Source organism: Falco punctatus (assembly GCF_963210335.1).
Source record: "Falco punctatus genome assembly, chromosome: 2".
NCBI lineage: Eukaryota > Metazoa > Chordata > Aves > Falconiformes > Falconidae > Falco > Falco punctatus.
In genome coordinates this window covers 55,693,241-55,715,918 of record NC_137581.1, presented here as the reverse complement: position 1 = coordinate 55,715,918, position 22,678 = coordinate 55,693,241, and the positions used below count along the sequence as shown (strand labels likewise).

The 22,678-nt window shown below is 43.1% G+C and overlaps 1 protein-coding gene across 1 annotated transcript in view; it reads left to right on the top strand.

The window, feature by feature from the left end:
* ABCC4 (ATP binding cassette subfamily C member 4 (PEL blood group)) overlaps positions 1 to 8,693 on the top strand; it is a 167,568-nt gene extending 158,875 nt beyond the window's left edge. Inside the window, exon 31 of the mRNA XM_080374996.1 lies at positions 4,216 to 8,693. Coding sequence (XP_080231122.1) covers positions 4,216 to 4,323 — 108 coding nt within the window. The 3' untranslated portion in view covers positions 4,324 to 8,693. The remainder of the gene's footprint in view (positions 1 to 4,215) is intronic.
* Positions 8,694 to 22,678: the final 13,985 nt, after the last annotated feature.

The following is a 22,678-nucleotide window of genomic DNA, read 5'->3' as shown; positions in this document are numbered from 1 at the left end:
TTAATGTGATTGTGAGCATTCCTCTGGCAATCAAAGTGTTTAACAAACATCAATGGATTAATTTTCATAATATGCCTCTGAGGTGAGGCTATCTCATCTCCACTTTTCAGATGGAAAGCTGAAGCAAAGATAAGGAGATAAAAAAATGACCTGTGATTGAGGAACTCATTTTGACTAGCTTTTGGCTTGATTTCTTTTTTCTTGATAATTTACCACACAGGATGTCCAGAGCAAGGTTTTATTTCTCTCAGTGCCAATGAAGTTTCAGCACTGCTTCAGTTGAGAGTGGCAGTGCTCAGTTTAGCAGCAACTTGCTTCAAGTCACGTAACTTTACTTGCAGCATGCGAGTAAGGCACTGATACGAGGCAATTTACCAACCTGGGAGAACCTTTTCAAGACAAGAGACAGAGAGGTCTTACTTCTAGCCTTTATGCTGTCCTCTCCTCAAGTTGTTGGAGGTGTGGAGCAGAGCGATTCCAAACTGTTTCCTGGGGAAACAGGATGCCAATAAATAGGAAGCAACATGTAAAGACAGAAACCAAAATGGCAGACACCTGGATATTTCCTAGTAAAAATAGATGCATTTTCAGCAAGTTTGAAAAACATGAAAAAATGTGCAGTTGTGGAGGCTGCATGCTCATGCCTGGATGTTATTTTGCTGGACTTCTGAAGATTAGGGAAGAGGTTTCTGTGTCAATTCATATTCTTAGAATTTTTTTAGAGCTGCTGAAACCTTTTTTTTCTTATAAAGCGTTTTTCAAGAGAAGTTCTGCAGCTCAGAGCGTACACTATAAATCCATGTCTGACACTGATTGCAGAACTAAGGAAACAGCTTTGTCCTTAGCTGGACTATGTAATGAGTCCTGCTGTCCTTCTCCATTGCTATACGATATAGCTTCTTATATTTTATTACTAGAAAGGATTGGTTAGCCATGTTTTTTATGGTGTGTATATGACAGTCTAGAGGGTTTATAAATGGTGTTTAAAAGGATAGATTGAAATTCATACAACCAGCGTTTGTCTGTAAAGTGAAGGCCAGCTTCCTAAGCCTTGATCCTTGGAATGGCAAGGGGTAAGGCTATCCAGCTGTCCTAGAGACTTAGCCATCTCATTCTCTCTCTCCTTCCATCCCTGCAGCCCTCCCCAGTTGCACAATTGCATTCAAAGATAATTCAAAATATATAAAAATAATTGCCTGATGTTACTTGCCCATATACTCATCTGCAGTTACCACATCAATGTTATGTGATTTTGTACAGGAAGGGAAGAGATCCAGGAACCAGTCTCTGCTGAAATGTGGTTTGATGAAAAAGTTTGCTAACTCCCAGGCTAGAAGGCAGATACAAGCTTTAGCATCTGCCAAGAATGCAAAGCATGGTGCTTATCCATGCTCAGCCCAAAAATAAGGGAATCAAGAGACTATATCTCCAGTCAGCAGCTACCCAGAAGCACAGCTATAGTTCCTTCTGTTGGAGGGAGTGGGACATTAATTCGAGGGTTTTGTTATTGCCATCCCTTGTGCTTCATACATACTTTCAGAGAAGTTGCTTAGTCAGAATAGCTGATTCCAATGGCTTTTCTTTTTACCCTAGTAAGTCTGTTACATGTATTGCTGTTGGTTTCATACATTCCTGCTGTGGTTACTAAGAACTGTTTTTATGAAGAACAGCTTTTTTTCTGTTGTTGAAAAACAGCATGCTGCACATAAAAAGAAATGGTAATATGACATATATACATACTTTTCAAAAGGCATTACAGTGGGTTGCTAAGTAAAACGGTTTGGAATGTGGCCTTGCTTTGGCAATGACTATTTCATTTCTTGCATTTTGGACCTGAATCTTGTGCAGAACAAGCTTGTACCAAGAGCTTCTTTCAGTAAGGTGGGACTTCATATGCATTTTTTGGAATAGTATGGATTCTGCATATATCCTTTAAGGGCAAATGAAGTGGGACTACACATCTTAAACTGGAAGACTAACTTGGACATCTTTGAAGAAACCTTATTTGCAAAAAACTCTCATGGCCATCTTAGCTAAACATTGCAAGTTCAAGCTATTGCTGGAACCTTAGCTCAGGCTTCTGAACTGATCCAGCGCTGCTATTTGTCGGTCTCTCTTGGTCACTCGGTATCCCCATTTTTTGTGCAAATGTCAAAGAAAACAATGCAGGTGTAGCTCAAATTGGAGACCTCTGAGTATATGTTAACTAGCCCATGAGCCAGACTGCAATAGAATTGTGCTTAGCATGTGTTTTTGTCTTCGCTTAAAGAAGCTATTAGGAGAAAATGCTATGGGAAAGTGAGAAACAGTCATCAGGCAGTTAAAAAGGAAAAGAAGTGCTCAGTTATTCAGATAAACAAAAGTGGGTGTATTCTCCGTGCTTTTGGCAGCATTGAGAGAGGCTTTTCCGCAAGGTTTGGTGGCATCAGGATAGGGCTGGTTCTCTGTCAATCAATTTTTGAGTACTTTGAGGGGAAAATAAGGGTTATTTTCTTTTATTTTAAAGCTATGACAGATGTGTAAATATTAAAATACTAGGTGTTATCTCACCTCAGTGATTACTTTTAAAAAGGTTGCAGCTCAGTTGGCAGTGGAAGAAACTTGTATAAAGAGTTGGGCATTTAATATCTTGAGGGATTGGGCTCAGGGGAAGAATTGCAATGAGACAGTTGAAAAGCAGCTGCCATTTCATTACGTCTCTCGTAATGTGCCAAGGTTTTCTATTAACTTTCCATTAGAAAAAAATTCGCATTCAAAAGCTGCATTAAAAGTATGCCAAAGTTTTGTTTTAAACCAGGAACGGGATGGGAATACACAACTGGGGCTGCTGTCTCCGCAGCATGTGTGGAGGCAGGCGCCTGATTAACTTTCCTCTGTTGCATCTGATCGTGGCTGGTTACTGCGGAATGCCTCTTAGCAGGACTTCCAATTCTTTTGTTGATTCAAATCAGACCTTAATATTCTTTGAAACTTGTAAAGATGCATATATACTGCGTTAGCATGTGTGCACAAAAGACTACAGTGGTACTTACAGGAATGTTTTTATAGAATTACTATTTCTTTTTTGTCCCGCATGTCTTATACGTGTATTCATATATATGAAAAGGACATTATTATCAAACAAACTGAACTTTGTTGACAACACTCAAATATAAATTGGAGAAATGTTTCATAAGCCATAGTCAAAGCAGTCTGACTATGAGACCTAACTCGTGACATGTGTCAGCTTCAGAAAGATAGTGTATTTTCTGTTTTTAAAGACTCAAACAAAAATTTTCACATTCTTCTTTGAAAAAATTGCATTTGAAGTCCTTTTTTCACCCAAACACATTTTTAGATAAGAGCACACAAGTCTTGACATTATTTCATTTTGTTATGCGCATCTGTCAGGGAACAGAGATATGATACAGCTACTAAAAACTGATGATTGTGGAACAGTGAAACTTGACAGCATTTCATTTCCTTTATGTTCTGATTATACATTTATCAGGAAACCTGTATCTCTTCTAGTTGAGCTAGAAATTGGTAGAATTCAGGAACTCAAAGGCTTGGCAAAGAACTGTCCTATTATTTGGTATCATCTTACATTTTAGAGAAGTTGCTTGGTTGAGTCATTGTTAAAGCTTTTGCTTCTTCTTTCATTATTGTGGTTCACTATCCAGAGATCACATTTCTATAGGCCCTATAACTGCTCTGCAGCACAAATTAAACGCTGGGATATTTCATACATGTACCTCGAAGTTTCAATGGTTGTCAATCATAGTTTGTAAAATATAGGGATTACAACCTGATATTAACATCCAAATCCATTGTGTTCATTTTATGTGTGAAAATGAGAAACCCTTGTGCAGACGCAAGATTTCACAGCTTCTTTGTCATCCTGTTTTTAATTTATCTCCATGTTTTGAGCTAGTAAAATGATTTTACTTATCAGTTTAATGTAAAGTGATAAAACGTATCTATTTATCTGAATTACCAGAATTTGAGTGAATCTACAGGTTGTGTGGGATTTTTCTCACGCTTTGTTATAATGTAAAATCGTATAGTAATTTTACTAATTTCTCAGTGACACACAGTTACTGAATGCCACTAACCTGAACTTCCTGTTGGGATTCCTTAAGGACATGTGTTTATCTCTGCTGTATTTATCTCCAGAAATTTTATTTGAAACTAAAAGGTGTTTGATGCATAATTAGAATCTGATATTTTTCCTAGGTGTACTTCAGTAAGAATTACCCAGAAGTTGTTCAGAATGGTCAACTTGCCACAGACTCCTCCTTGGATCCTTCCTCAGGATTATGCATAACTGAAACTGCACTGTGATTCCTAATAACCTTAACTGTTTTCCAGAGAATGTAAACCTGAGATCATCTAAACTCAGTGACAATGTTTGCAAATGTCAACAAGGAGAGGAAAAGGAGGGGGCGATTCTTTGCACTGGACATCCTTCCTATTTAATACTAAGAAGAAAATTTTTACTGTCCCTCTTTCTTTAATTTCAGTGCAATATGTTTTCCTTTCCAACTAATTATGTTTGTATTGCTAAGGAAATTAGGCAGACTCAGTTTTTATTTGAAATTTTATTTAAAAAACAGGTGCAGGACACCTAACAGGTCTAGGGTGCATATTTGGAGCTTATTAACAAAAAAAAACCCACAAAACAAAACAAACAAACAAACAAAAAATGTGTTCTTTTTCTCTTTTGGAAATACTTTGAGAGCGAGCAAAACCAAAATTTTGTCTGTGTCACTTTAGAACAACAGCTATGTCTAAACAGCAGATTCAGTAGCGTACAACTTAGTGGTCTAGTGCAACTGTCTTTCTACCTGTCATAAGTAGCTATGCAGGTTGTTAGAAAAAAGAATTGAACAAGCCAAAACTGCGTTTTCTTTTTGATAGCAAAAAGTACTATATACTTATTTTTTTGATAAGTAATTCAAATAATGCTGTTCAAGATGAATGTAAATATTAGTTTTATTTTGCTAAAATCCAAATGCTGAAAAATCAGTCTCAATCTTCTATACTTTAGAAGGAAATTACCACATTTGCACTGAAGAAATATTTAAATAATTTAACATACATTCCTCTTTTTATCCGGCTTATCAAAGAAAAAAAGGTATTAAAATAACTTGAGGAAATGTTTGAATGACATGTCATTATACCTAAATACCATGTAGTACAAAGTTATCTTCAACACAACACATTGAAATGTATACATTATTTGCATTTATTGTGCCTTAATATTTGTGCCTTCAAGCCAAAGCTGTAACTGCAGGGTACACAACAAATTCATTAAATATATGTTAAAAATATGTAACCTTAGTATATTTAAAGTTTTGCATCAGGGGTTCTGTTGAACTTGAGCTGTTTGAAGTTACCGTCCTACCAGAATAGGTAGGAAAGTACAACCTGTAGTTTTGAATGGCTGTTGCTGATAGAGAAATGCAGTGAGAGAGAAAGGTTTGGTATTCATAAGTTATGTCCTGATTCAGCAAAGCACTTTAACACAAAGGCACTATTCCCATTTTTATTTATTTTTTTTTAATCAAGCAAGTGCTGTGCTGCTTCAGATTTTTTCCTGTTTAGTGAGATACCTACTCTTTGAGGTCCAGTAGAAAGTAAATCTGTTCATCTTACTGTTTAAAGGGCACAGTAGAGACTAAAAGGCAACAGCTCTCTTCAGAACATGGAAAATACTGTGCTTTTTAAAAAATACTGAAGATACTTCCTATTACCTTCATAAGACAAATGTTATTTACGCAGTGTTCACCCAGTGGTCTAAAAGTATAGCAAACACAAATGTATCTCCTTTCAAGCAGTTCTACCAGCAAATAACCGATTCAAATACAAAATTACTCGCTGCTTGTCCAGAAGTCAAATGAAGCCAAAGCCTGTGCTTTAGCACAAGGGCTCATCTAGAAGGACTTTGTCGCCCAGTGGTGAGAGGCAGAATCCTCATTCCCGTGTTGCAGCACCTTCCCTGCCTTGAGGCTTGCTGTCCTGCCATGAGATCCCCAGAGGGAGGGAAGGACCTCTTACTAACTGCAGTGCCACCAGCCAGCTTCCCCTTGTAGCGGGGAGAACAACCATCAGGCATCCAGTTTTCTGGTAACATCCTCCTCCGTCGTTAGCAGGAAGTTGCAGAATTAAATGCTCTTGTCCCTAGCTTGGTTTTGTCAGGTTCTGACAGTTCTTCTGTGGCATGTAACACCTTACACTGTAACAAATCCCACAGAGATCAGTGGAACTGAACTTCATGCAGTGATGCACAACATGAGGCTTGTGCTACATCTGGTGCTAAATAGCAGCCGGTCAGGGATGGCTACCTGTCCCCAAAGCCACGAGGCACAGATTGGCTCCTGTGAGCAGAACTTGTGGCTAATCCTTAGAGCACACCAGCCACATCCACTTTTCTGTATCACTTGGCCCTTGGCCTTCTCTGGGCTCATGCAGTCCACTTATGGACCTAGCACACGATTATCATCTGGCGTGTTTTGTTGTAGCTTCCTTTTCAATTCAAATTCTCTGAAATAAGGATAGGGCTGTTCTGCAGCTCAGTACAGTGGTGTTTGTACTGCACAGGAATGTGAAGACTTGGAGAAGTGTTTGAGCGTGTAAGTCACATGGGATAACACTGAGGGACTGTGTAGCATGAAGAAAGTTCAATCTTGCATGGTCTTGTCTGTAACTGCCTTTTTGGAAGGGATCCATGGTGTGAACCATGTCCGGACTCCGCTCAAGCTTTGTCATGGAGAGACGTGGCTGGAGTGGTCCAAAGCAGAGCTAGGGTGAGCTGACCAGTAAGGTAATGCAGATGCTTCGTGGAGCCTGGTGTCTGAGCTCATTTGTTTACCTCTTTTACTGAGCAGTGTGGACATATCCAGAGTCTAACTGTGTTTTACAATAGTGAATTATTTTTATTTCTAAATACTTAGTTCTTACAAGAGAGTAAATATGAAGTATAATACACTGAGACTTTTAAATACGCTAAGAGAACAGTATGTTCTTCTGGCCATATACCTTGAGTTTATATTTTTTTATCAGAGCCAGGGAGATATGCATGCGTAAACCAAGGGTATAATTACAGTTTTAGTTCATTTCAGCTCTGAAATGAATCTATGGTAGGTTACATTTCAGAGCAGAGCTCCAAAACGCTGGCTGCTGCAGACTCACTGGTATGAGACCCTGACAGATCTAGCTATCAGTCTATAAGCTAGAATTAATTTGATCCTGTAGCTTTTTGAATGCGCACAAAAATGTTAGGTATCTCTGAAAATGCCGATTCCACTTCTTTACATGTTTTGGCAGGACATTGCTAACTGCAGGTATCAAATATCAATACAAGAGAAAACAAATTTTTTACAAAGTCACACTTGAAAGCCACAAATTGCTGGGTAGAACAACTGATAGCAAGTCATTTGTGTCTGTCGTTGGCATTATGTCATCTTTTTAGTTTAACAATAATATTTTAATCTTGAAATTGTTTTTTAGGTTCTTTTGTTGGTTTTGTTGTTGATAGTTCTTTTGTTTAGATGACTGTTGGTTAAGATTGACTGACCCATTTGATTTCAGCTGAGTAAGAAAATGTGATGTACCTGAATGGCGAAACTCAGATCAGGGATGAGAAAGGCCTTCCTTCGGTGAAAGTCTTGGTCTGTTGAATGGATGAATTACCTTTCCGGCAAGGTGGTTTATGTTTCCTTTTAAAGAAAAGTTCAAATAGTTCTATCCTTCCACTTTGAAAATGTTCATGCTTTACTGGGAAATAGTAAAGCTGATTACTATAAGCTACATTCCTTCCTGGGGATCTTGGAAAAAGAACTCAGTCTTCTGAGTTATTCAAGCCTTTTAAAATATTTCTTCACCATGAGGTGCCTTAATGTATTCCAGAGTCTTATTTCTAATAAACACAATTTTATACAGTAATACTGAAAATCATCAGTTACAGAACTCTTGGTTGTTTGGTGTAAAAGACCAGGAACAGCCTCTGCTTCTGATCTTAAGAACTGTTCTTCAGACATCCATTTTGGCGTATCTTTGCTCCATCCCTCCTCAAAAGGCCACTGGGAGAGTCAAAACCAACACACTTCTCAGCGATAGGTTATCTCATGTTTTGCTTATTTTAAGGGTAAAATTCTCTCGAGTGAACTGAACCAGAGCTCGTTTGCCAGATAGGCGTAATCTTTTGCAATTCCATTACTACTGCCCTTTGGAAGAGGGAGGACCTTCTTGTGACCAACATCAGTAATGCTGGTTACTTAAGTGGTAATGACTGTTTCTTTTAACCTTCCCAATACATGTTTAAAATAAGATTGCAGAGAGAATCAGAAAGGGACAAAAGAACCAAACGTTACAGAATTTTTCCTGGAAATGCTGCTTTTTGTGTTAATCTGACCTTTTGGAATATCTCACTTTAAAGTTTGCCTGTTTGTTGCAGGGGGAGGCGGGGAGAGAAAGAGTTGAAATCACTTATTTCCTGTCATGGTGATGAGCATCTGGCAGAAGAATGTGGCTTCCTATATATGTTTTACATTGTGTAACAACGCACTGCTTTTTCATCATTTTAACTCTGGTTGTGTTTTGGTTTGGTTTTTGCATTTACGTAATTTGATTTTGTTATTGCTACGGAATGATTTATTTTGTTGATGTTCACGTGACAACTCCTGTCATACAATAAAAGGTGTTTCTCAGAAGCATGCCGAAGTCTGTCGTCATTGCAAATGTGTAAGTAAAGGCAGAAATGCCAGCTGGAGCTGAGTCAGATAGTGCCTGAAGTCCCCAAACACCTCTTGGTGGCATCGCCAACTCCCAAGAGCTGAAAATCCTCCATTTGGAGGTACAACACAAAATAACACATTCCAGCTTGGGTTTACCGGTGGATCTGTGATCTGAGATCTCTCGGACCATGCTATCAAATTTTTTTGCTTCAATGACAAGGGCTATAAAGTAATCCAAATAGCTTTTTAAAACCTGTGAGGAAAGAACCACTGCAGTTGCACAAGTGCAAGGCTGGATATAGTCTCTGCCTCAAGCAGCTAGCACGCTCAGTGGTCTGGGCAGCTGAAAGGTGGAAGGTTAATGGATGCAGAAGCGAAATGGGTTAGCAGCACAACTCCAAAATCTGGTGTCAGCTCTCAATCCTGTACTTCTGTCTGATGAGTTTGTTGTTTAATTTTAACAAGGCATTTCAAAACTGCTCATTTTTGAAAACTGCGTAAAGTTTCTCCCTGTGTTTACCAACTGTCTCAGGCACTTAAATCTACTGTTTTGATGCAGGTTTTTAGTACAAGATGAATTTGTCAGTAATCCCCCAGTGCAGCAAATTCCAGGACTTGATGCAATACAAACTGTAATCTGTCCTTTTATAACATGATGCTGGAATATGTGTTAAAAAATTATGATGTTTCTACCAGAAGTCTACCTCACAACCACCATGCAGCTATCTTGATTGCCTGTAAGTGAATTTGGCATAGGTTGTCGCAGCACAAGTCACTTACAGTATGTGCAGTACCCTCCTGGAGCACGCACTTGCTGAATATGTGTGCTCCCATGTTAATGCAGCAATTCTCTCTTGGAAATAGGTGAGGTAGATTTCTTTGCTTGCCTTAAAGAGAGCTGCTGATGAATAGCAAAGCCAAAGATGTGTTTTATGAATTTTACCACAAAACAAGAATGAATTTCATAAAGTCAGTGTATGAAAGTGGTGCATGGATTTGAAATAACGTATAAAAAATTAGGGCCATGCTCTGACCTCTGCGATCAAGTTTCCACTGTCTGCACCTCGGCACCACTTGACTCCCAAAATTGCCTGGAATCAATAGCCTTTTTGAGATACATAATTTTGAGATACAAAATTCCCTGTGGATCTTAGCCACAGATCCAACACATGCTCATAACAATAACCTTGAGAAGAAACAGGAGTTAGTCCCACTGACATTCAGGAGCCAGGGCACATCCTACTCTGGAGTTACTGGAGGGGATCAGCAGGGTATTTGGATCATACCTGCTTTCTTCAAACACAGTGGAGTTAAAAGCCGCATCAGAGCTCTTGAACATCTCCCGCATGGGATACCCTGTTTTTTTAGAGCATGCATTTGGGAAGCAGGAGTTGGGGGTTGCAGGCTTTCCTTGGCCTGAGCTGTTTGAGTCTTCCCATCTTCTGCATCGCCACAGCATAGTATTTAGGATGTTTTTGATGGGCATATTCACTGTGAATGAATGACGTGGGGGATTGTTTCCTCCAGGACAAAGGAAATCCCAGGTTCGGGTCCCAGTTCCATGGGTATTTATGCATTTTATTCAATGATTGTCAGTAGAAACACCAGGAGGAGCTGGGGATGCTACCCCAGGGCTCTCGTGTCAGCATGGCTGGGGTCTCATGGGCAGCAGGATCTATTTTCCTGTATTCACTCGTGCTCTCCTGCCCCAGCTGGGCAGTGATGGCTGAGACTGCAGCTCCCACAGCACACAGGCCTGCTGTTTGTAGCTGTTGGGCAGCTCTACAAAAGCAAACATGCTTCTCCTGCCTCCCCCAGGACCCTGTTGCCCTCGGCACTGTCACTGCCGTGTGGACCGCTGCTTTGGATGAGGTGCTCTCTGTACCCAGCTATTCCTACTGCAGCTGCTCCTTGTGCAACATATGGGCAGAGAGTCTCCCTATAGACCAAGCTTTACCATAGAATCAATAAAGCTCCTAACAGAAAAGCTCTGAAATCCTAGCTGAAGCATCTGCATGGACTATACTCAGAGAACAAGCTCCCAGTTTATGCAGTTTAAATCAGTGTGTTGGAGCCAAGGGGTTGTGTATCAGTTGGTCACTCCTAGCATCTGAATTTGATGCCCTAAGTACAGCGGGTGGATCATGTCAGGCATGAGAGGCTTATGGAAGAGCTATGGTGCTTTTTTGGCTTTTTTTTTTTCCTTTTATGCCTTTTTTTTCTTTTTAGTTTTGGAGACTTGCTATGGGAAATTAAAGTGGGGTGGGACAGTGAAAAATAGTTCCCTTTGTTTAATTCCAGTAAGCTTTGTACCTCACAGTTGAAGCACAGATAGCAAATAAAGGCAGGAGTTATTTATCCTGAGTAGCCTGAAGAAAGTAAATCTTGCTAGTGTTCGTGCCAGTTGACATTCTTCATGGAACTCTGTATTTTGCAGGAAAGGACCATAATTACCTTGTGGCATTAAATTGAGTTGGGTGGGAAATGCAGCCTCAGATTTATTACTCAAAGTTTCATTGTCAACAAGAGCTTGCTCTTGAACATTACAGGCCCAGACTGTCTTTTTAACATAAATGCCAGGCATGAATAGGGCAAGTGAGTGCTGTTGAACTGTCTCTTGAAAACATTGCCAGGATACCAAAAAAGAGGATTTCACTCCCCTCCCTGCCCAGCTGAGAGTATTTTTGCTCATTCTGCACCAGCAAGGAGATGGCATTGTATCAAAAGGCAGCCCTGCAAGGAACAGGGAGTTGGACTCGATGATCCTTATGGATCCCTTCCAACTTGAGATAGTCTACGATTCTATATGGACCACACTGTGTTTTGGTTGATTTAACATGTATGCACTTCTGCAAAGTGGCGGTTTCCGCGACTGGAGTTGTGCAAGTAATTCACCATGAGTCATTCATGCAGTGAATTAAGTGCTTCTTCCCACAACCAGGTCATCTCCTGACAGTCATTCCTTCTTTTTTTTTTTTTTTAATTACTGAACAAATCCTTTTGCAATTAGTTTAAGCATTCTGTGTAGATCACACTTTTATGTATGTGATTAATGTTTATTGATTTTTTTTTGAGTCATATTCATAACAGATCAGAGAAACTACATAGTATTGTCTCTATATCTGTTGGTGTAAATGTCCGTACCTGTGAATTTAATTTTCTGTTTTTATCTGGTTTTGGGTATGCATGCGTATGTTCATTTCAGTGAGTATCCGTGTCAATAAAGCTAGATGTACTGGAATGGCATGTCACATCACGCATACACATCGACACAGAAGGGAAGAGAATCCACATTTTTCAAATAGTTTTATGGGAAAGTCTCTGCTGCCATTTCTAGCAGCGAAAGATAGAGATCATCACGGCCTTGGGAGAAAAGGAAGGTGCCTCTGCACATGCCAAGAGAACACAAAGAGCAGTGAGTTGCCTACACTCAGCTGGGACAGAGCAGGGCTGGAAGGAGTCTTCCTGCACTGGTTTTACTTGCTTAGGTTCTTTGTGCATTTCTGCACTTGTAAGAAGTTGCAACAGACGCTGTGCAGAACCAGTTCTCATTGCTGAAAGCAGAAAGTGAAAGGCCAAGTGCTGCTGGTAAGCAAGAGCAGATGTTTATCCTGTGCCAGGCATGGCCGAAGCCTGTTCCCCTCAGGTGTTTTCCTTAGGAGCATGCTGGCTGACTGTGCCTCTGCCCCTTTGGAGTAATAGGGCTTATTCTGGAAGAGAAAGAGGAGCCCTCTGAAAAGGAGAAATTTCTAGGCAGAGCTTCCTTGAGTGTGAAGGAAGCAACGGTGAGGTTTCCCTCAGAGGTTTCTGTCCTGCAGAAAAGGAAGTTGTTCTTTTCCCCTCTTTTCAAGGCGCGTGCTGGAGCGATGGCCCGTGGAGCTCCTGGGTGCTCTGCAAAAAAGGTGTAACAGCCCACAGTTCTCACCAGGACCTCCTAATGGGTTGCTTAATTGGCTAATGGAGATGCCTTTGCTGCAGCCTAATGAATGAGTGCAACAATTACTTTAGAGAGACGTGTAGATCTCTGGGAGATGAATTTACTGGGCTGCCAAAAGAAATGGGCAGCAAACCAGTCGGAGCTGCTGGTGCTGTTGTCACAGATTTACCAGAAAGGCTGCTTTTTCTTCTAGCTTGGGTGGTTTTTTTTTTCCCCAAGGAGCGATTATCAGGTCATCCTTTCCCTGGAACTGATACTGAGGCAAATTTCTATCAGATATTGCTACGTATAATGTGCCTTTTCGTGACTTCTCCTTGGTGGATGAGAGCTGCCAAGCTCACACGATATTTAAGCCCTGTTACTGTAATTGTGGCTACTGTTGTTTGTAGCTGTTCAGGGTTTTCATTTGCCCATCCTGAGGGGACTGTAATAGACTGGCCCCTGCTGTTAAATTGTTTGCATAATTCCTTTTTTCTTTTCTTTTCTTTTCTTTTCCTTTCTTTTCTTTTCTTTCTTTTCTTTTCTTTTCTTTTCTTTTTTTTTGACTGGGAAAGTTGATCTTACGCTGGGAGAAATATCTGCCATGGTAGAGTTTTAACACCTAATCGTATCATAACTGAGTGAATCAAGCTGAGTGTGTCCCTCTTCTCTAATCCATTGCCTTGAAGTTGAGGAAAGTGCTTGATTTCCCACTTTGATTTATCTGGACAGCCCTTAATCCCGAATTTTAGTGAGAAGCTGATTTATTGTCAGCATCAGGGAGGGGACATTAATTCCCTGTCTGCCACCCAGCGTGCCCGCTTGGAAAGAAAGAAACCTCCTCTGCTGTAGGTAGGATCAAAACCAAAGGGTATAAACTGAAGTCCATATGTTTGGGCAGCTTGTCTGGAAAACTCAGCTCTCCTGCCACTTAACCATGGAATTGCCTGGAAACCCTAGAATCCCCTGACTCTTTACCTTGGAACTTATCCAGGTGCCCAGAGACATGCGCCATAGGGTCTCCAGAGCTGCCAAGACCAGGCGGCCTGGTGCCTCATGCCATCTAAGCCTCTCTGGCATGGAGAAAACAAGTATTTTAATTTGTTTAGGGGCTTGGCAAGCCCTGCTAACCACACCTGGCACCTCCCCATGCAACGCTGGGGCAGCTCCAGCTCCAGGAGGTGGGCACAGAGCGAGTGGGAGAGGGGCAAAGAGGGGCCCTGCCTGCTGCAGCCTGGGAAAGTGCCCTCAGGGGCCAGGGGACCCTCCGCACCCACTGCAGTGACACCTTGCTGGAAGCCTTTCCTAGAGTCATGGTGCGAAGGAGAGAGGCAGTTGGATGCCACGACCCAGAGTCAGCGTGCAGACCTCCTTGGATCACAAACATCAGGGGAGTGAGGAGGAGCCGGGGCTCCCTGCTCCCTGGGGATGGGTCTCCGAGCGAGGTTTCGAGGTTTCGGCGTCAGGCACGTGCTCCCTGCTCGCTCTCCCCTGCCACCCCCACCAACCCCCACCCTCCTGGGCCTGACGTTCCTGGCTGCAGAGCGCTGCAGTGTCACAGCGGGGCTGGGGGAGGGTCCCCCGCCCGAGGTCGCCTGGTTGGGGCGCTGTCATGGGGTGTGGGAGATGCAGGTTTGACCCCTCGGGCTGAGGCGGGAGGGGAACCCAGGCCTCCCACTTCCTCAGCATATACTTTGAATACCGAGGCATTATATAATAAAAGCTATCACCACCTTTTCTTCTTCCTGCTTTGTCTTTAAAAGACTGATCTGTGTGGAGTCTTTTGAAAGAGAGGGCGTAGGTACCAATCTCCAGGAGAAGATTTCAGACAATGGATCCCAAGCAGACAGGATTGCCTCACTCCAGCCTCAAGGGGCTTTTAGTGCAAGAGAGAACTGCAGATACACCCTTGTCCTCCACTTTTCCTGTTGCCTGAATGTGAGCAGCTGCATGCTCCCTTCAAGAAGATCCCACCGAACCCTGCCAGCTCTGTAGTGTTCAGCTCTGAAGCACCCACCTTTAGCCATCAACCACGCAGGGAGTCTGAGTGCAGCTCATAAGCTGCTGGAGGCCAGATCACCTGAAAGTCAGGGATTTCAGTGCCCAGACTTCTCCTGAATCTAACCTTAATTTCTCTAGTTAAGTCAGCTTGTCAAACCCAGATGAAATGACTTGCTTCTCTGAAAAAAATACTGAGGATAGAGGTTATGTCAAGCAGGATGTGCTTGTAAAATTGCATAAGCAGGTAAGACAATTTTTGTTGCTTTGAAACCTTTAGAAGACTTTAGATTTCTACAAGACGCCACAAGTATTCTTAGTCATTGCACTCTGTGAAGGCTCATTGAAACTGTCTGGGCAGTCAGTTCTGATGTAGCTCTCTGGCTAGCTGGAAAAGCCCAGACAGTCCCAGATGTCTCTTTGATGCAGAATCACACAAAGATTCAAGTTTCCATTGCTCTGATCAAGCAAAATGCCCCCTGCCCTAACTGAGGGGGAAGAAGTTTCTGCCTCCCAAAGCATAAATGTGTTGCATGTGGTGCCTATTAATCAATGGAGTTCAGTCTGGATCAGCATCAGCTCTTATAACTCATACTCAGTGGTGAGCTTATGCAAATCCATATATCCCTCTATATATGTATGTCTCTCTCTTCATGATATTTGAAAAGTCATGGCAGTCAAGTGAAGTCCCTGGTGACCGGAAAAAGGGAAACATTGCACCCACTTTTCAAAAGGGTAGAAAGGAGGATCCTGGGAACTACCAGCCTGTCAGCCTCACCTCTGTGCCTGGAAAGATCATGGAACGGATCCTCCAATAAGCTATACTAAGGCACATGGAGGATAGGGAGGTGATTCAACAGAGCCAGCATGGTTTCACCAAAGGCAATTCATGCCTGACCAACCTAGTAGCCTTCTATGATGGAGTGACTACATAAGTGGACAGGGGAAAAGCTATGGATGTCACCTATCTGGACTTCTGTAAGGCCTTTGACAAGGTCCCCCACAACATCCTTCCTTCTAAATTGGAGAGGTAGGGATTTGGTGGGTAGACTGTTCAGTGGATGAGGAATTGGTTGGATGGTCACATCTAGAGCATAGTGGTCAACAGCTCAATGTCCAGATGGAGATCGGTGACAAGTGGTGTCCCTCAGGTGTCCTTATTGGGACCAGTACTGTTCAATATCTTCATCAATGGCATAGACAGTGGGATTAAGTGTACCCTCAGCAAATTTGCAGATGACGCCAAGCTGAGTGGTACAGTTGACACACCTGAGGGAAGGGATGCCATCCAGAGCGACCTGGACAAGCTCGAGAAGTGCATCTGTGTGAATGTCATGAGGTTCAACAAGGCCAAGTACAAGATCCTGTACATGGGCCAAGGCAACCCACAGTATCAATACAGAGAAGGACTTCGGGGTACTGGTGGATGAAAAGCTGGACATGAGCCGACAATGTGCTCTTGCAGCCGAGAAGGCCAACCAAATCCTGGGTTGCATCAAAAGAAGCATGCCCAGCAGGTTGAGGGAGGTGATTCTCCCCCTCTACTCTGTTCTGGTGAGACCCCACCTGGAGTACTGCATTCAGCTCTGGAGTCCTCAGCACAGGAAAGACACGGACCTCTTGGACTGGGTCCAGAGAAGGGCCACAAAGACCATCAGAGGGCTGCAGCACATCTCCTATGAAGACAGGCTGAGAGAGTCGGGGTGGTTTGCCCTGGAGAAGAGAAGGCTCTGGAAAGACCTTATTGCAGCCTTTCAGTACTTAAAAGGAGCTTCTAAGAAAGATGGGGACAAACTTTTTAGCAGGGCTTGTTGCAGTAGGACAAGGGGTAATCGTTTTAAGGTAAAACATGGTAGTTTTAGCCTAGGTATAGCGAAGGCATTTTTTGCTCAGAGAGGTTGTAGATGCTCCATCCCTAGAAACATTTAAGGTCGGGCTGGACAGGGCTTTGAGCAACCTGATCTAGTTGAAGATGTCCCTGCTTATTGTAGGGGCATTGGACTTGATGACCTTTAAAGGTCCCTTCCAACCCAAACTATTATATGATTCTATGAAATAAAGTTTATGCAAATGCAGTTTTGTAGTCTTGTAAATTTTGTGTGTAACCTGTTTTTAAAACATTCCATCTATGGAAATCTATTATTTCCCTCTCATTTTCTAGGCAGAAACCTCACTCCAGAGGGGAGGCAGCCAGCTCAGCAGTAGAGTCTTCACGAAAGATAAAAGTGTGTGGCCTACTGCAGCAGATACCGCAAACCGAAGGAGTTCAGGCAACCAAAATGAAGAAAGGATGTCACTGTCCTTGCCACACTTTTGTCAAGAGAACTCCCCAAAGGATGGCAAAGACCCCCTTGAGCCCCTTCATTCATATCTTCATTACCTTAAATTGCCAGTGGAGCAATCATCAGCATCTGATCGGGTTTGTTTTCAGCCATGCTGGTTCCCTTCTCTCTTCTCCGTAAGCACATTTCAGTGTTGATCTCTACTATGTGAGGGACACCAGCGCTGGTAGAGGGGATCGAGCCTTCCTCCACTCTTGGAAACAGTCAAGAAAGCTGAAAGGTGTTACATAGAAACCTTTCCCAGCATGATCTGAAGGGCTAGTGTACATTTGAGGAAGCCCAACTGCAGTAGAAATGGTTGATGACTCTGGGCCTGGACTGACTGCCCAGATATGATTCTTTGTGGACCCTCAGGTAGTTTTTGCCAGGTGCTGTGATGAGATGCTGCTCTGATACCATCGGGAGATGCTCATCACAGTGAAATAAAAGAAAGAAGGTATTATAGAGGATCATTTCAATACCTGACACTCTTACACTTGCCTAATTGTATTTGTTCATTAAGATAAGGATCAGCATTCAGCTTCTCCTACATTTAGGTCAGCCTTCCAGTACATTTGCACTTGCAAGGGAGAGCTGCTTTAATGAGGGATAATGAAACCTGCTATGCATTGCGTCATAACTTCTGTGTTAATATCATTTACATATGATAAAATGCAAATAGTATTGACCGTCAATGCACAATCATGCTTAATCCTCTAAGCCCACACACACATGTGCTAAAACTAATCTCGCTAACAGTAAACAAAATATACATTTGTGCCTCTCTCCATCCTCCTGAGAACATTCATTCTGCCTAAACTCCAAGGTGCATCAGCTCTACCCACACGGCCAAGGACTCTGACTCCAGTAGGCACCCTCACTCCCTGTTGGCAGTTGACAGAAACACGACAGTGCCATGAGACCTTACTGTAATCAGCGCTGTGTTAAACAGACCCATGCTCTGTATATAGGCTTTTGGAGGGCATTTCTAATGCGTAACTCCAGTTCACTCCCCCAATGCACTTTGTGTGCCCAGGGCCTGCTTGTCCATCCTCTGCAGGCACACCGAATTTTGCAATGGGCTGCTCAGCTAAAAGGTAGCAAGTAGAGATGCTCAAACACTTCTTCTTTTGGGATTTGCACTGGTAGAACGGTCCAGCGTACTCTTTCTTAAGTCTGGGTTTTGGATCTGGAATGAAGTACAAAAGGCAAGATATGGAGCTGCAGCGGGGTCAGTTAGTGACTAATCATCTTCAGTGAATAAATGTTCCCTGGCGGTTAAATGGGCCCACATGTATTTTAAGAAATGCAGATTAAGCACACAGTGGAAGTTAAATATATTTAATTGTAATTCTGTTGAGGGATGTTCAGCTCACAGTGTCAGAATAACCGAACCACTTGCAGGTATCTTAATACCATGTAGGTGTTCATATTTCTCTGAGAAAATCTTCTTCGGGTTGCACTGTTATTTAAGAGTGCTGTCTCCAAACTGTATGATTTTAGGGACTTTTGGCATCTCTGGTTCCCTGAGAGGTGTGATGCTTTTTTTAATCAACTTTTCTCACTCTTTGAATGCAAACAAACTGGCATTAGTTCAGGACTGATGAAGGATCCTCTTTGGAAATTTCTCCTCAGCCTTATGAAACACGGGATTGCAGCAACGATTTCCTATTTCTCAGTGCAATCGGCAAAACACTGCCTTGGGTTTTAATGATCCAGAAAAATGCAACAGGCAGCAGTTGTCTGGAGAAACCAAAGAGCTGTGTAGGACATGATCCCTGGGGAGGTGTCCCACCGGTGAGGAAACCCTGAGGAGCAGCTGAACAAGCTCAGTATCTTTCAAAGGCACTTTTCTCCTTTGATTACATAGGCTTTTATTTCAAGAGGGCTGCTTCATGAAGCTAGTAAAATTTAGCTTCACAATGCCTACCAGCGAGTCTCACCGTGGACAATCAAAGACTTAGCAAAATGAGGTTTGCTCTCCGGAGAAGGGAAGTGTCCCAGCCTTTGTCAGTAGCTGAGCCTGATCTTCACAAAGTTGATCAGAGAGTGCTCAGCACTGACTACAGATGCGCCCCTTAGACACTTCTTTGCCCATTCGAAGCTGGGGAATATATCCCTGTGCCTACTTGTAATCACTTTATACTCCCACAGCAGTAATAAAGTGAAAACATCTTTATTGAATATCTGTGAAAGCAGATGTTATTCAGCTTTTGTTGTGTTTTCAGTACCTCAGCAGCTGGAAAGAGGCATGTGTGCCAGCAGTGCATGTTAGAAAGCAGAGGCCTTGTACATCCAAGGTACAAAAGAGCGCAAGTGCCAGGAAAGCATCTCCTCCGAGCAGGCTGGGCAGCCCACCGCGGTGCCTGAGTCAGAGACCCGAGGAGACATGAGGAATCACAGCAGCCGAACACAGGCTCCTCCTAGCTGGCCGGTGTACTCAGTTTGAGGATTATGCACTGCAGATCCTTGCTCTGATACCTTCGCTTAGGCAAAACCTTGGCCCCATTCGCTCCGGCAAAGTCAGACTTGGGTGAATCAGCCTCCCCCAGACCATGCAGCCTGATTCACGTGCTAGGAATCCAGCCTCTCCTTATTGCAGAATAACCACCATAAGCTCAGCGGTAGAGTCGCCTTTAGTATCAGTTCTGCAAGCATTTTCGTATACAAACCACCAGGGTGAAATCATGGCCCTTTTGAACCCTGGCTGGCGAGAGTGCGCCCTGCATTACTCCAGCTGGCAGAATTTGTAAGAATGAGGCTGCGGACACAGGGGGTGAGCCTGTGCTCCTAAAAAAAAGGGTGTGGAGGCTTTGTCTACACCAGTAAGTTAGAGGGTTTGAGCTCTGTGCTGTGACTGGGCACGCTTTGAATTGGGTGTACCCCCTGGCATGGCTTTGGCTAACACGCTCCCAGGCAGCGCAGGGTGTAGCGTGCCCAGGCTCTGCTCTTCAGGGGCTGTACGGACGAGGCCAAGCATTTTGGAGGGGATAGAGTGTTTACCCGTGCACCTGCAAGTTGTGCATGACATAAAAAGCATTTGCCATCCTGGTGCTGGAAACCTCTTTCACGGCTGGTAACGTGTGTGCGAACATACACTAGACTGTGAGGCATGGACATGTGATACATACATGCATGTATATAGACAGAAACATAAACGTGTATACATGCACATATGCATGCATACACTGCACTTTTATGCAATACCCAATTTAAATGCTGTAATTACCTTTACTGCAGACTAAGAGTCATGGCCTCTTGTCATGGCTTTTTGGTTTTTTTGAGAAGGTAGGCCAACCCATGCCAGTTTTAATGGGACTCCCTTTCTGAGCATCAGTGGGCTTCAGTGCCCTCAGCACAACACTTTCAGGAGATGGTTTTTCTCCCAGCGAGACTGGGGTGAATAATCGTAGTGCTACAGTACCTCTGCGTTTCGTTTCTGACCAGAGCAGGGTCGCTAAAGCCTAGCTCCAGCTTCCCCTCCCATCATTGCACCATCATATCCCAGGCACATGATTTTGTTACCTGCCTTTTGTGTAATTCTCTGGACTCCTCTCCAGCAAAGACTCACTTACAGACAAAGAAAGCTAACATGCTATTTGCCAAAATACTCATGGATGAGAAAATTAACACACACACACCCCCCTCCTTTTTTGTTGTTGCCATGGTCACAGGAAAGGAATTAAAGCATCAAAGCCTTCCATTTCCTGATGATGGATTAAGGAAATCATTAAATTGTCTTATAAAAAGGAAGGTTGTGTCTCTGCAATTAATGTTAGAGGGCCCTTCATGAAGGGAATTTCAGCCTCCTGGGCAGAGAAGGCTAAAGGATCTGCTTATATACCAGCTTAGATAGATGGGGCTGCTATGGGGGTCTGTGCTGAATCTCCTGCCTTCATTAGTCACTGCAGATAGGATTTGGCTGCCTAGGCAGTGGTTTCTTTGGGGCACAGGATTAACAATTCAAGCTCTCCTATAAATTAAGCCCTCTCCTTCATCCATTTTTTTTATACTCCAATCCATGATCTCTCAGGATTTTTCCATTGCAGTATGAGGAAGAGAAAACTTAAGAAAAAACCTGCTTCTACTTACACATAGTTGTTTTTGATATATTCCTACTCATCCCTTACCCTGCTTTTCTGGCTCTCTAGCATCCAGTGTCTACCTACTGATGAGGCAGCTGTTTGTACAAGAGCTCTTTACAAAGGTTGGTTTTGCAGCAGGATGCCTTCCCCTGGGGGGACTGTGGGCTCAGCCCTGGCCACCACACCTGCCCCAGCATCAGGCATAAAGACTTGGTCCCATGAAAACTTTCTGATGGATCTGGGCCTCTTTTCCCAGCTCCATCTCACAACGTTTCTTGGTGAGCCACCCTGGCTGGAGCCCCTGCAGGGAGCAGCTGAAATTTCTCTCACCTTTGGGGCTGCCCATGCTTGCAGGACAAAACAACAAGGAAAATATATAACCCTGTCTGCTTCTGTCGCAGAAAATTCTTTCTTTTGCTTCACCTTTTCTTCAATTTTTTTTCTAAAGAGTTGCAGAAAATAGGGATTTGAACCCCAGCGCTTGCCTTCAAAATTAGAAGGCGGCGGGGGGGGGTGGGGGGGGGGGGGTGGGGAACGACAGCACCAAACCGTGGAGATTTTGATCCTGAGACTCATCAAAACTCACTTGCTCCACAGACAGTCCCACTGTCCCAGGCTTCATTTCAGCAGACTCCCTGAGCAGAAAGGTGCTGCTCCAACCTTCCACCACTGGCAGCAGTGTCATCTGATGACAGAACCCAGCACGTCAAGCAGACTTTTGAATTCATCCTTTCAGATTTCTTCTTGGTGCATTCAGGTGATTATTTACTCAAGCTCTTCCTCTTCTTCCTGAAAGGGAACGTCTTAATGCTTCCCATTGAAACTCACGGAAGGAAATTGTTGCAAGAGAACACCTGGTGAGCTAGCACCAGCTGGGGTAAAGGGAGGCCAAGCAGTGCTTGTGACATGGAGCGGTGTCTCATGCTAACCTCGTGGCTCATCCCTTTGATATGGTGTCTCTCAGGCATTGTGCTTTGCCTACCTTGCTGCAGGAAATGCAGGAACTTGTTTGTCACTTTTCCCTACACTGAAAGAGCACAAAGGAGGAAAAGATCTCTTCTCTTAGTGGTAAGCTCCTCTTTCCCTTTGATCTGCTTTATAGGAATCCCTTTCCCCTCTGAAAGAAAAAAAATGCCAGGACTACTTCTTTGGAAAAGCTGCATGCAATTTGGAAACTCCACCAGAGTTTGCATGCCCGCCATGTTTCTATGAGTAATGAATACAGGGCTGCTCTCCCAGTGACCATGTTCAGACCACACTCAGCTCTGATATCTTTCCTGGAGACACTGCTGCAGTCAGGAAGGCTCCTTTGACTGCTCCTTTCAGTCAGTTGATTGAAAGATATGAAACCTTTGTTCCTGGGCTTGATGGGTCTGTAATTAAGAGCTTTAAAATCAATGTTGTAACTCCATGAAGGACGTTTCTTTGGCATTAAACATGCCAAATGACCTGCTGCTCTCAGGTGCTGAGCTACAGTCCTTAAGGTCTCAGCTGTTGGGGACAAAACCAATATTTACCTCGATGTTTGTGTGATGACCATGGGTCCCAGTTATATTGGTGTTACAATAGCACTTCAGTGTGCAAGTAGACTGGTTTGCAAAGACAACAGAAACCTACAGGGTCTAGAAAAGTGAGATGTTT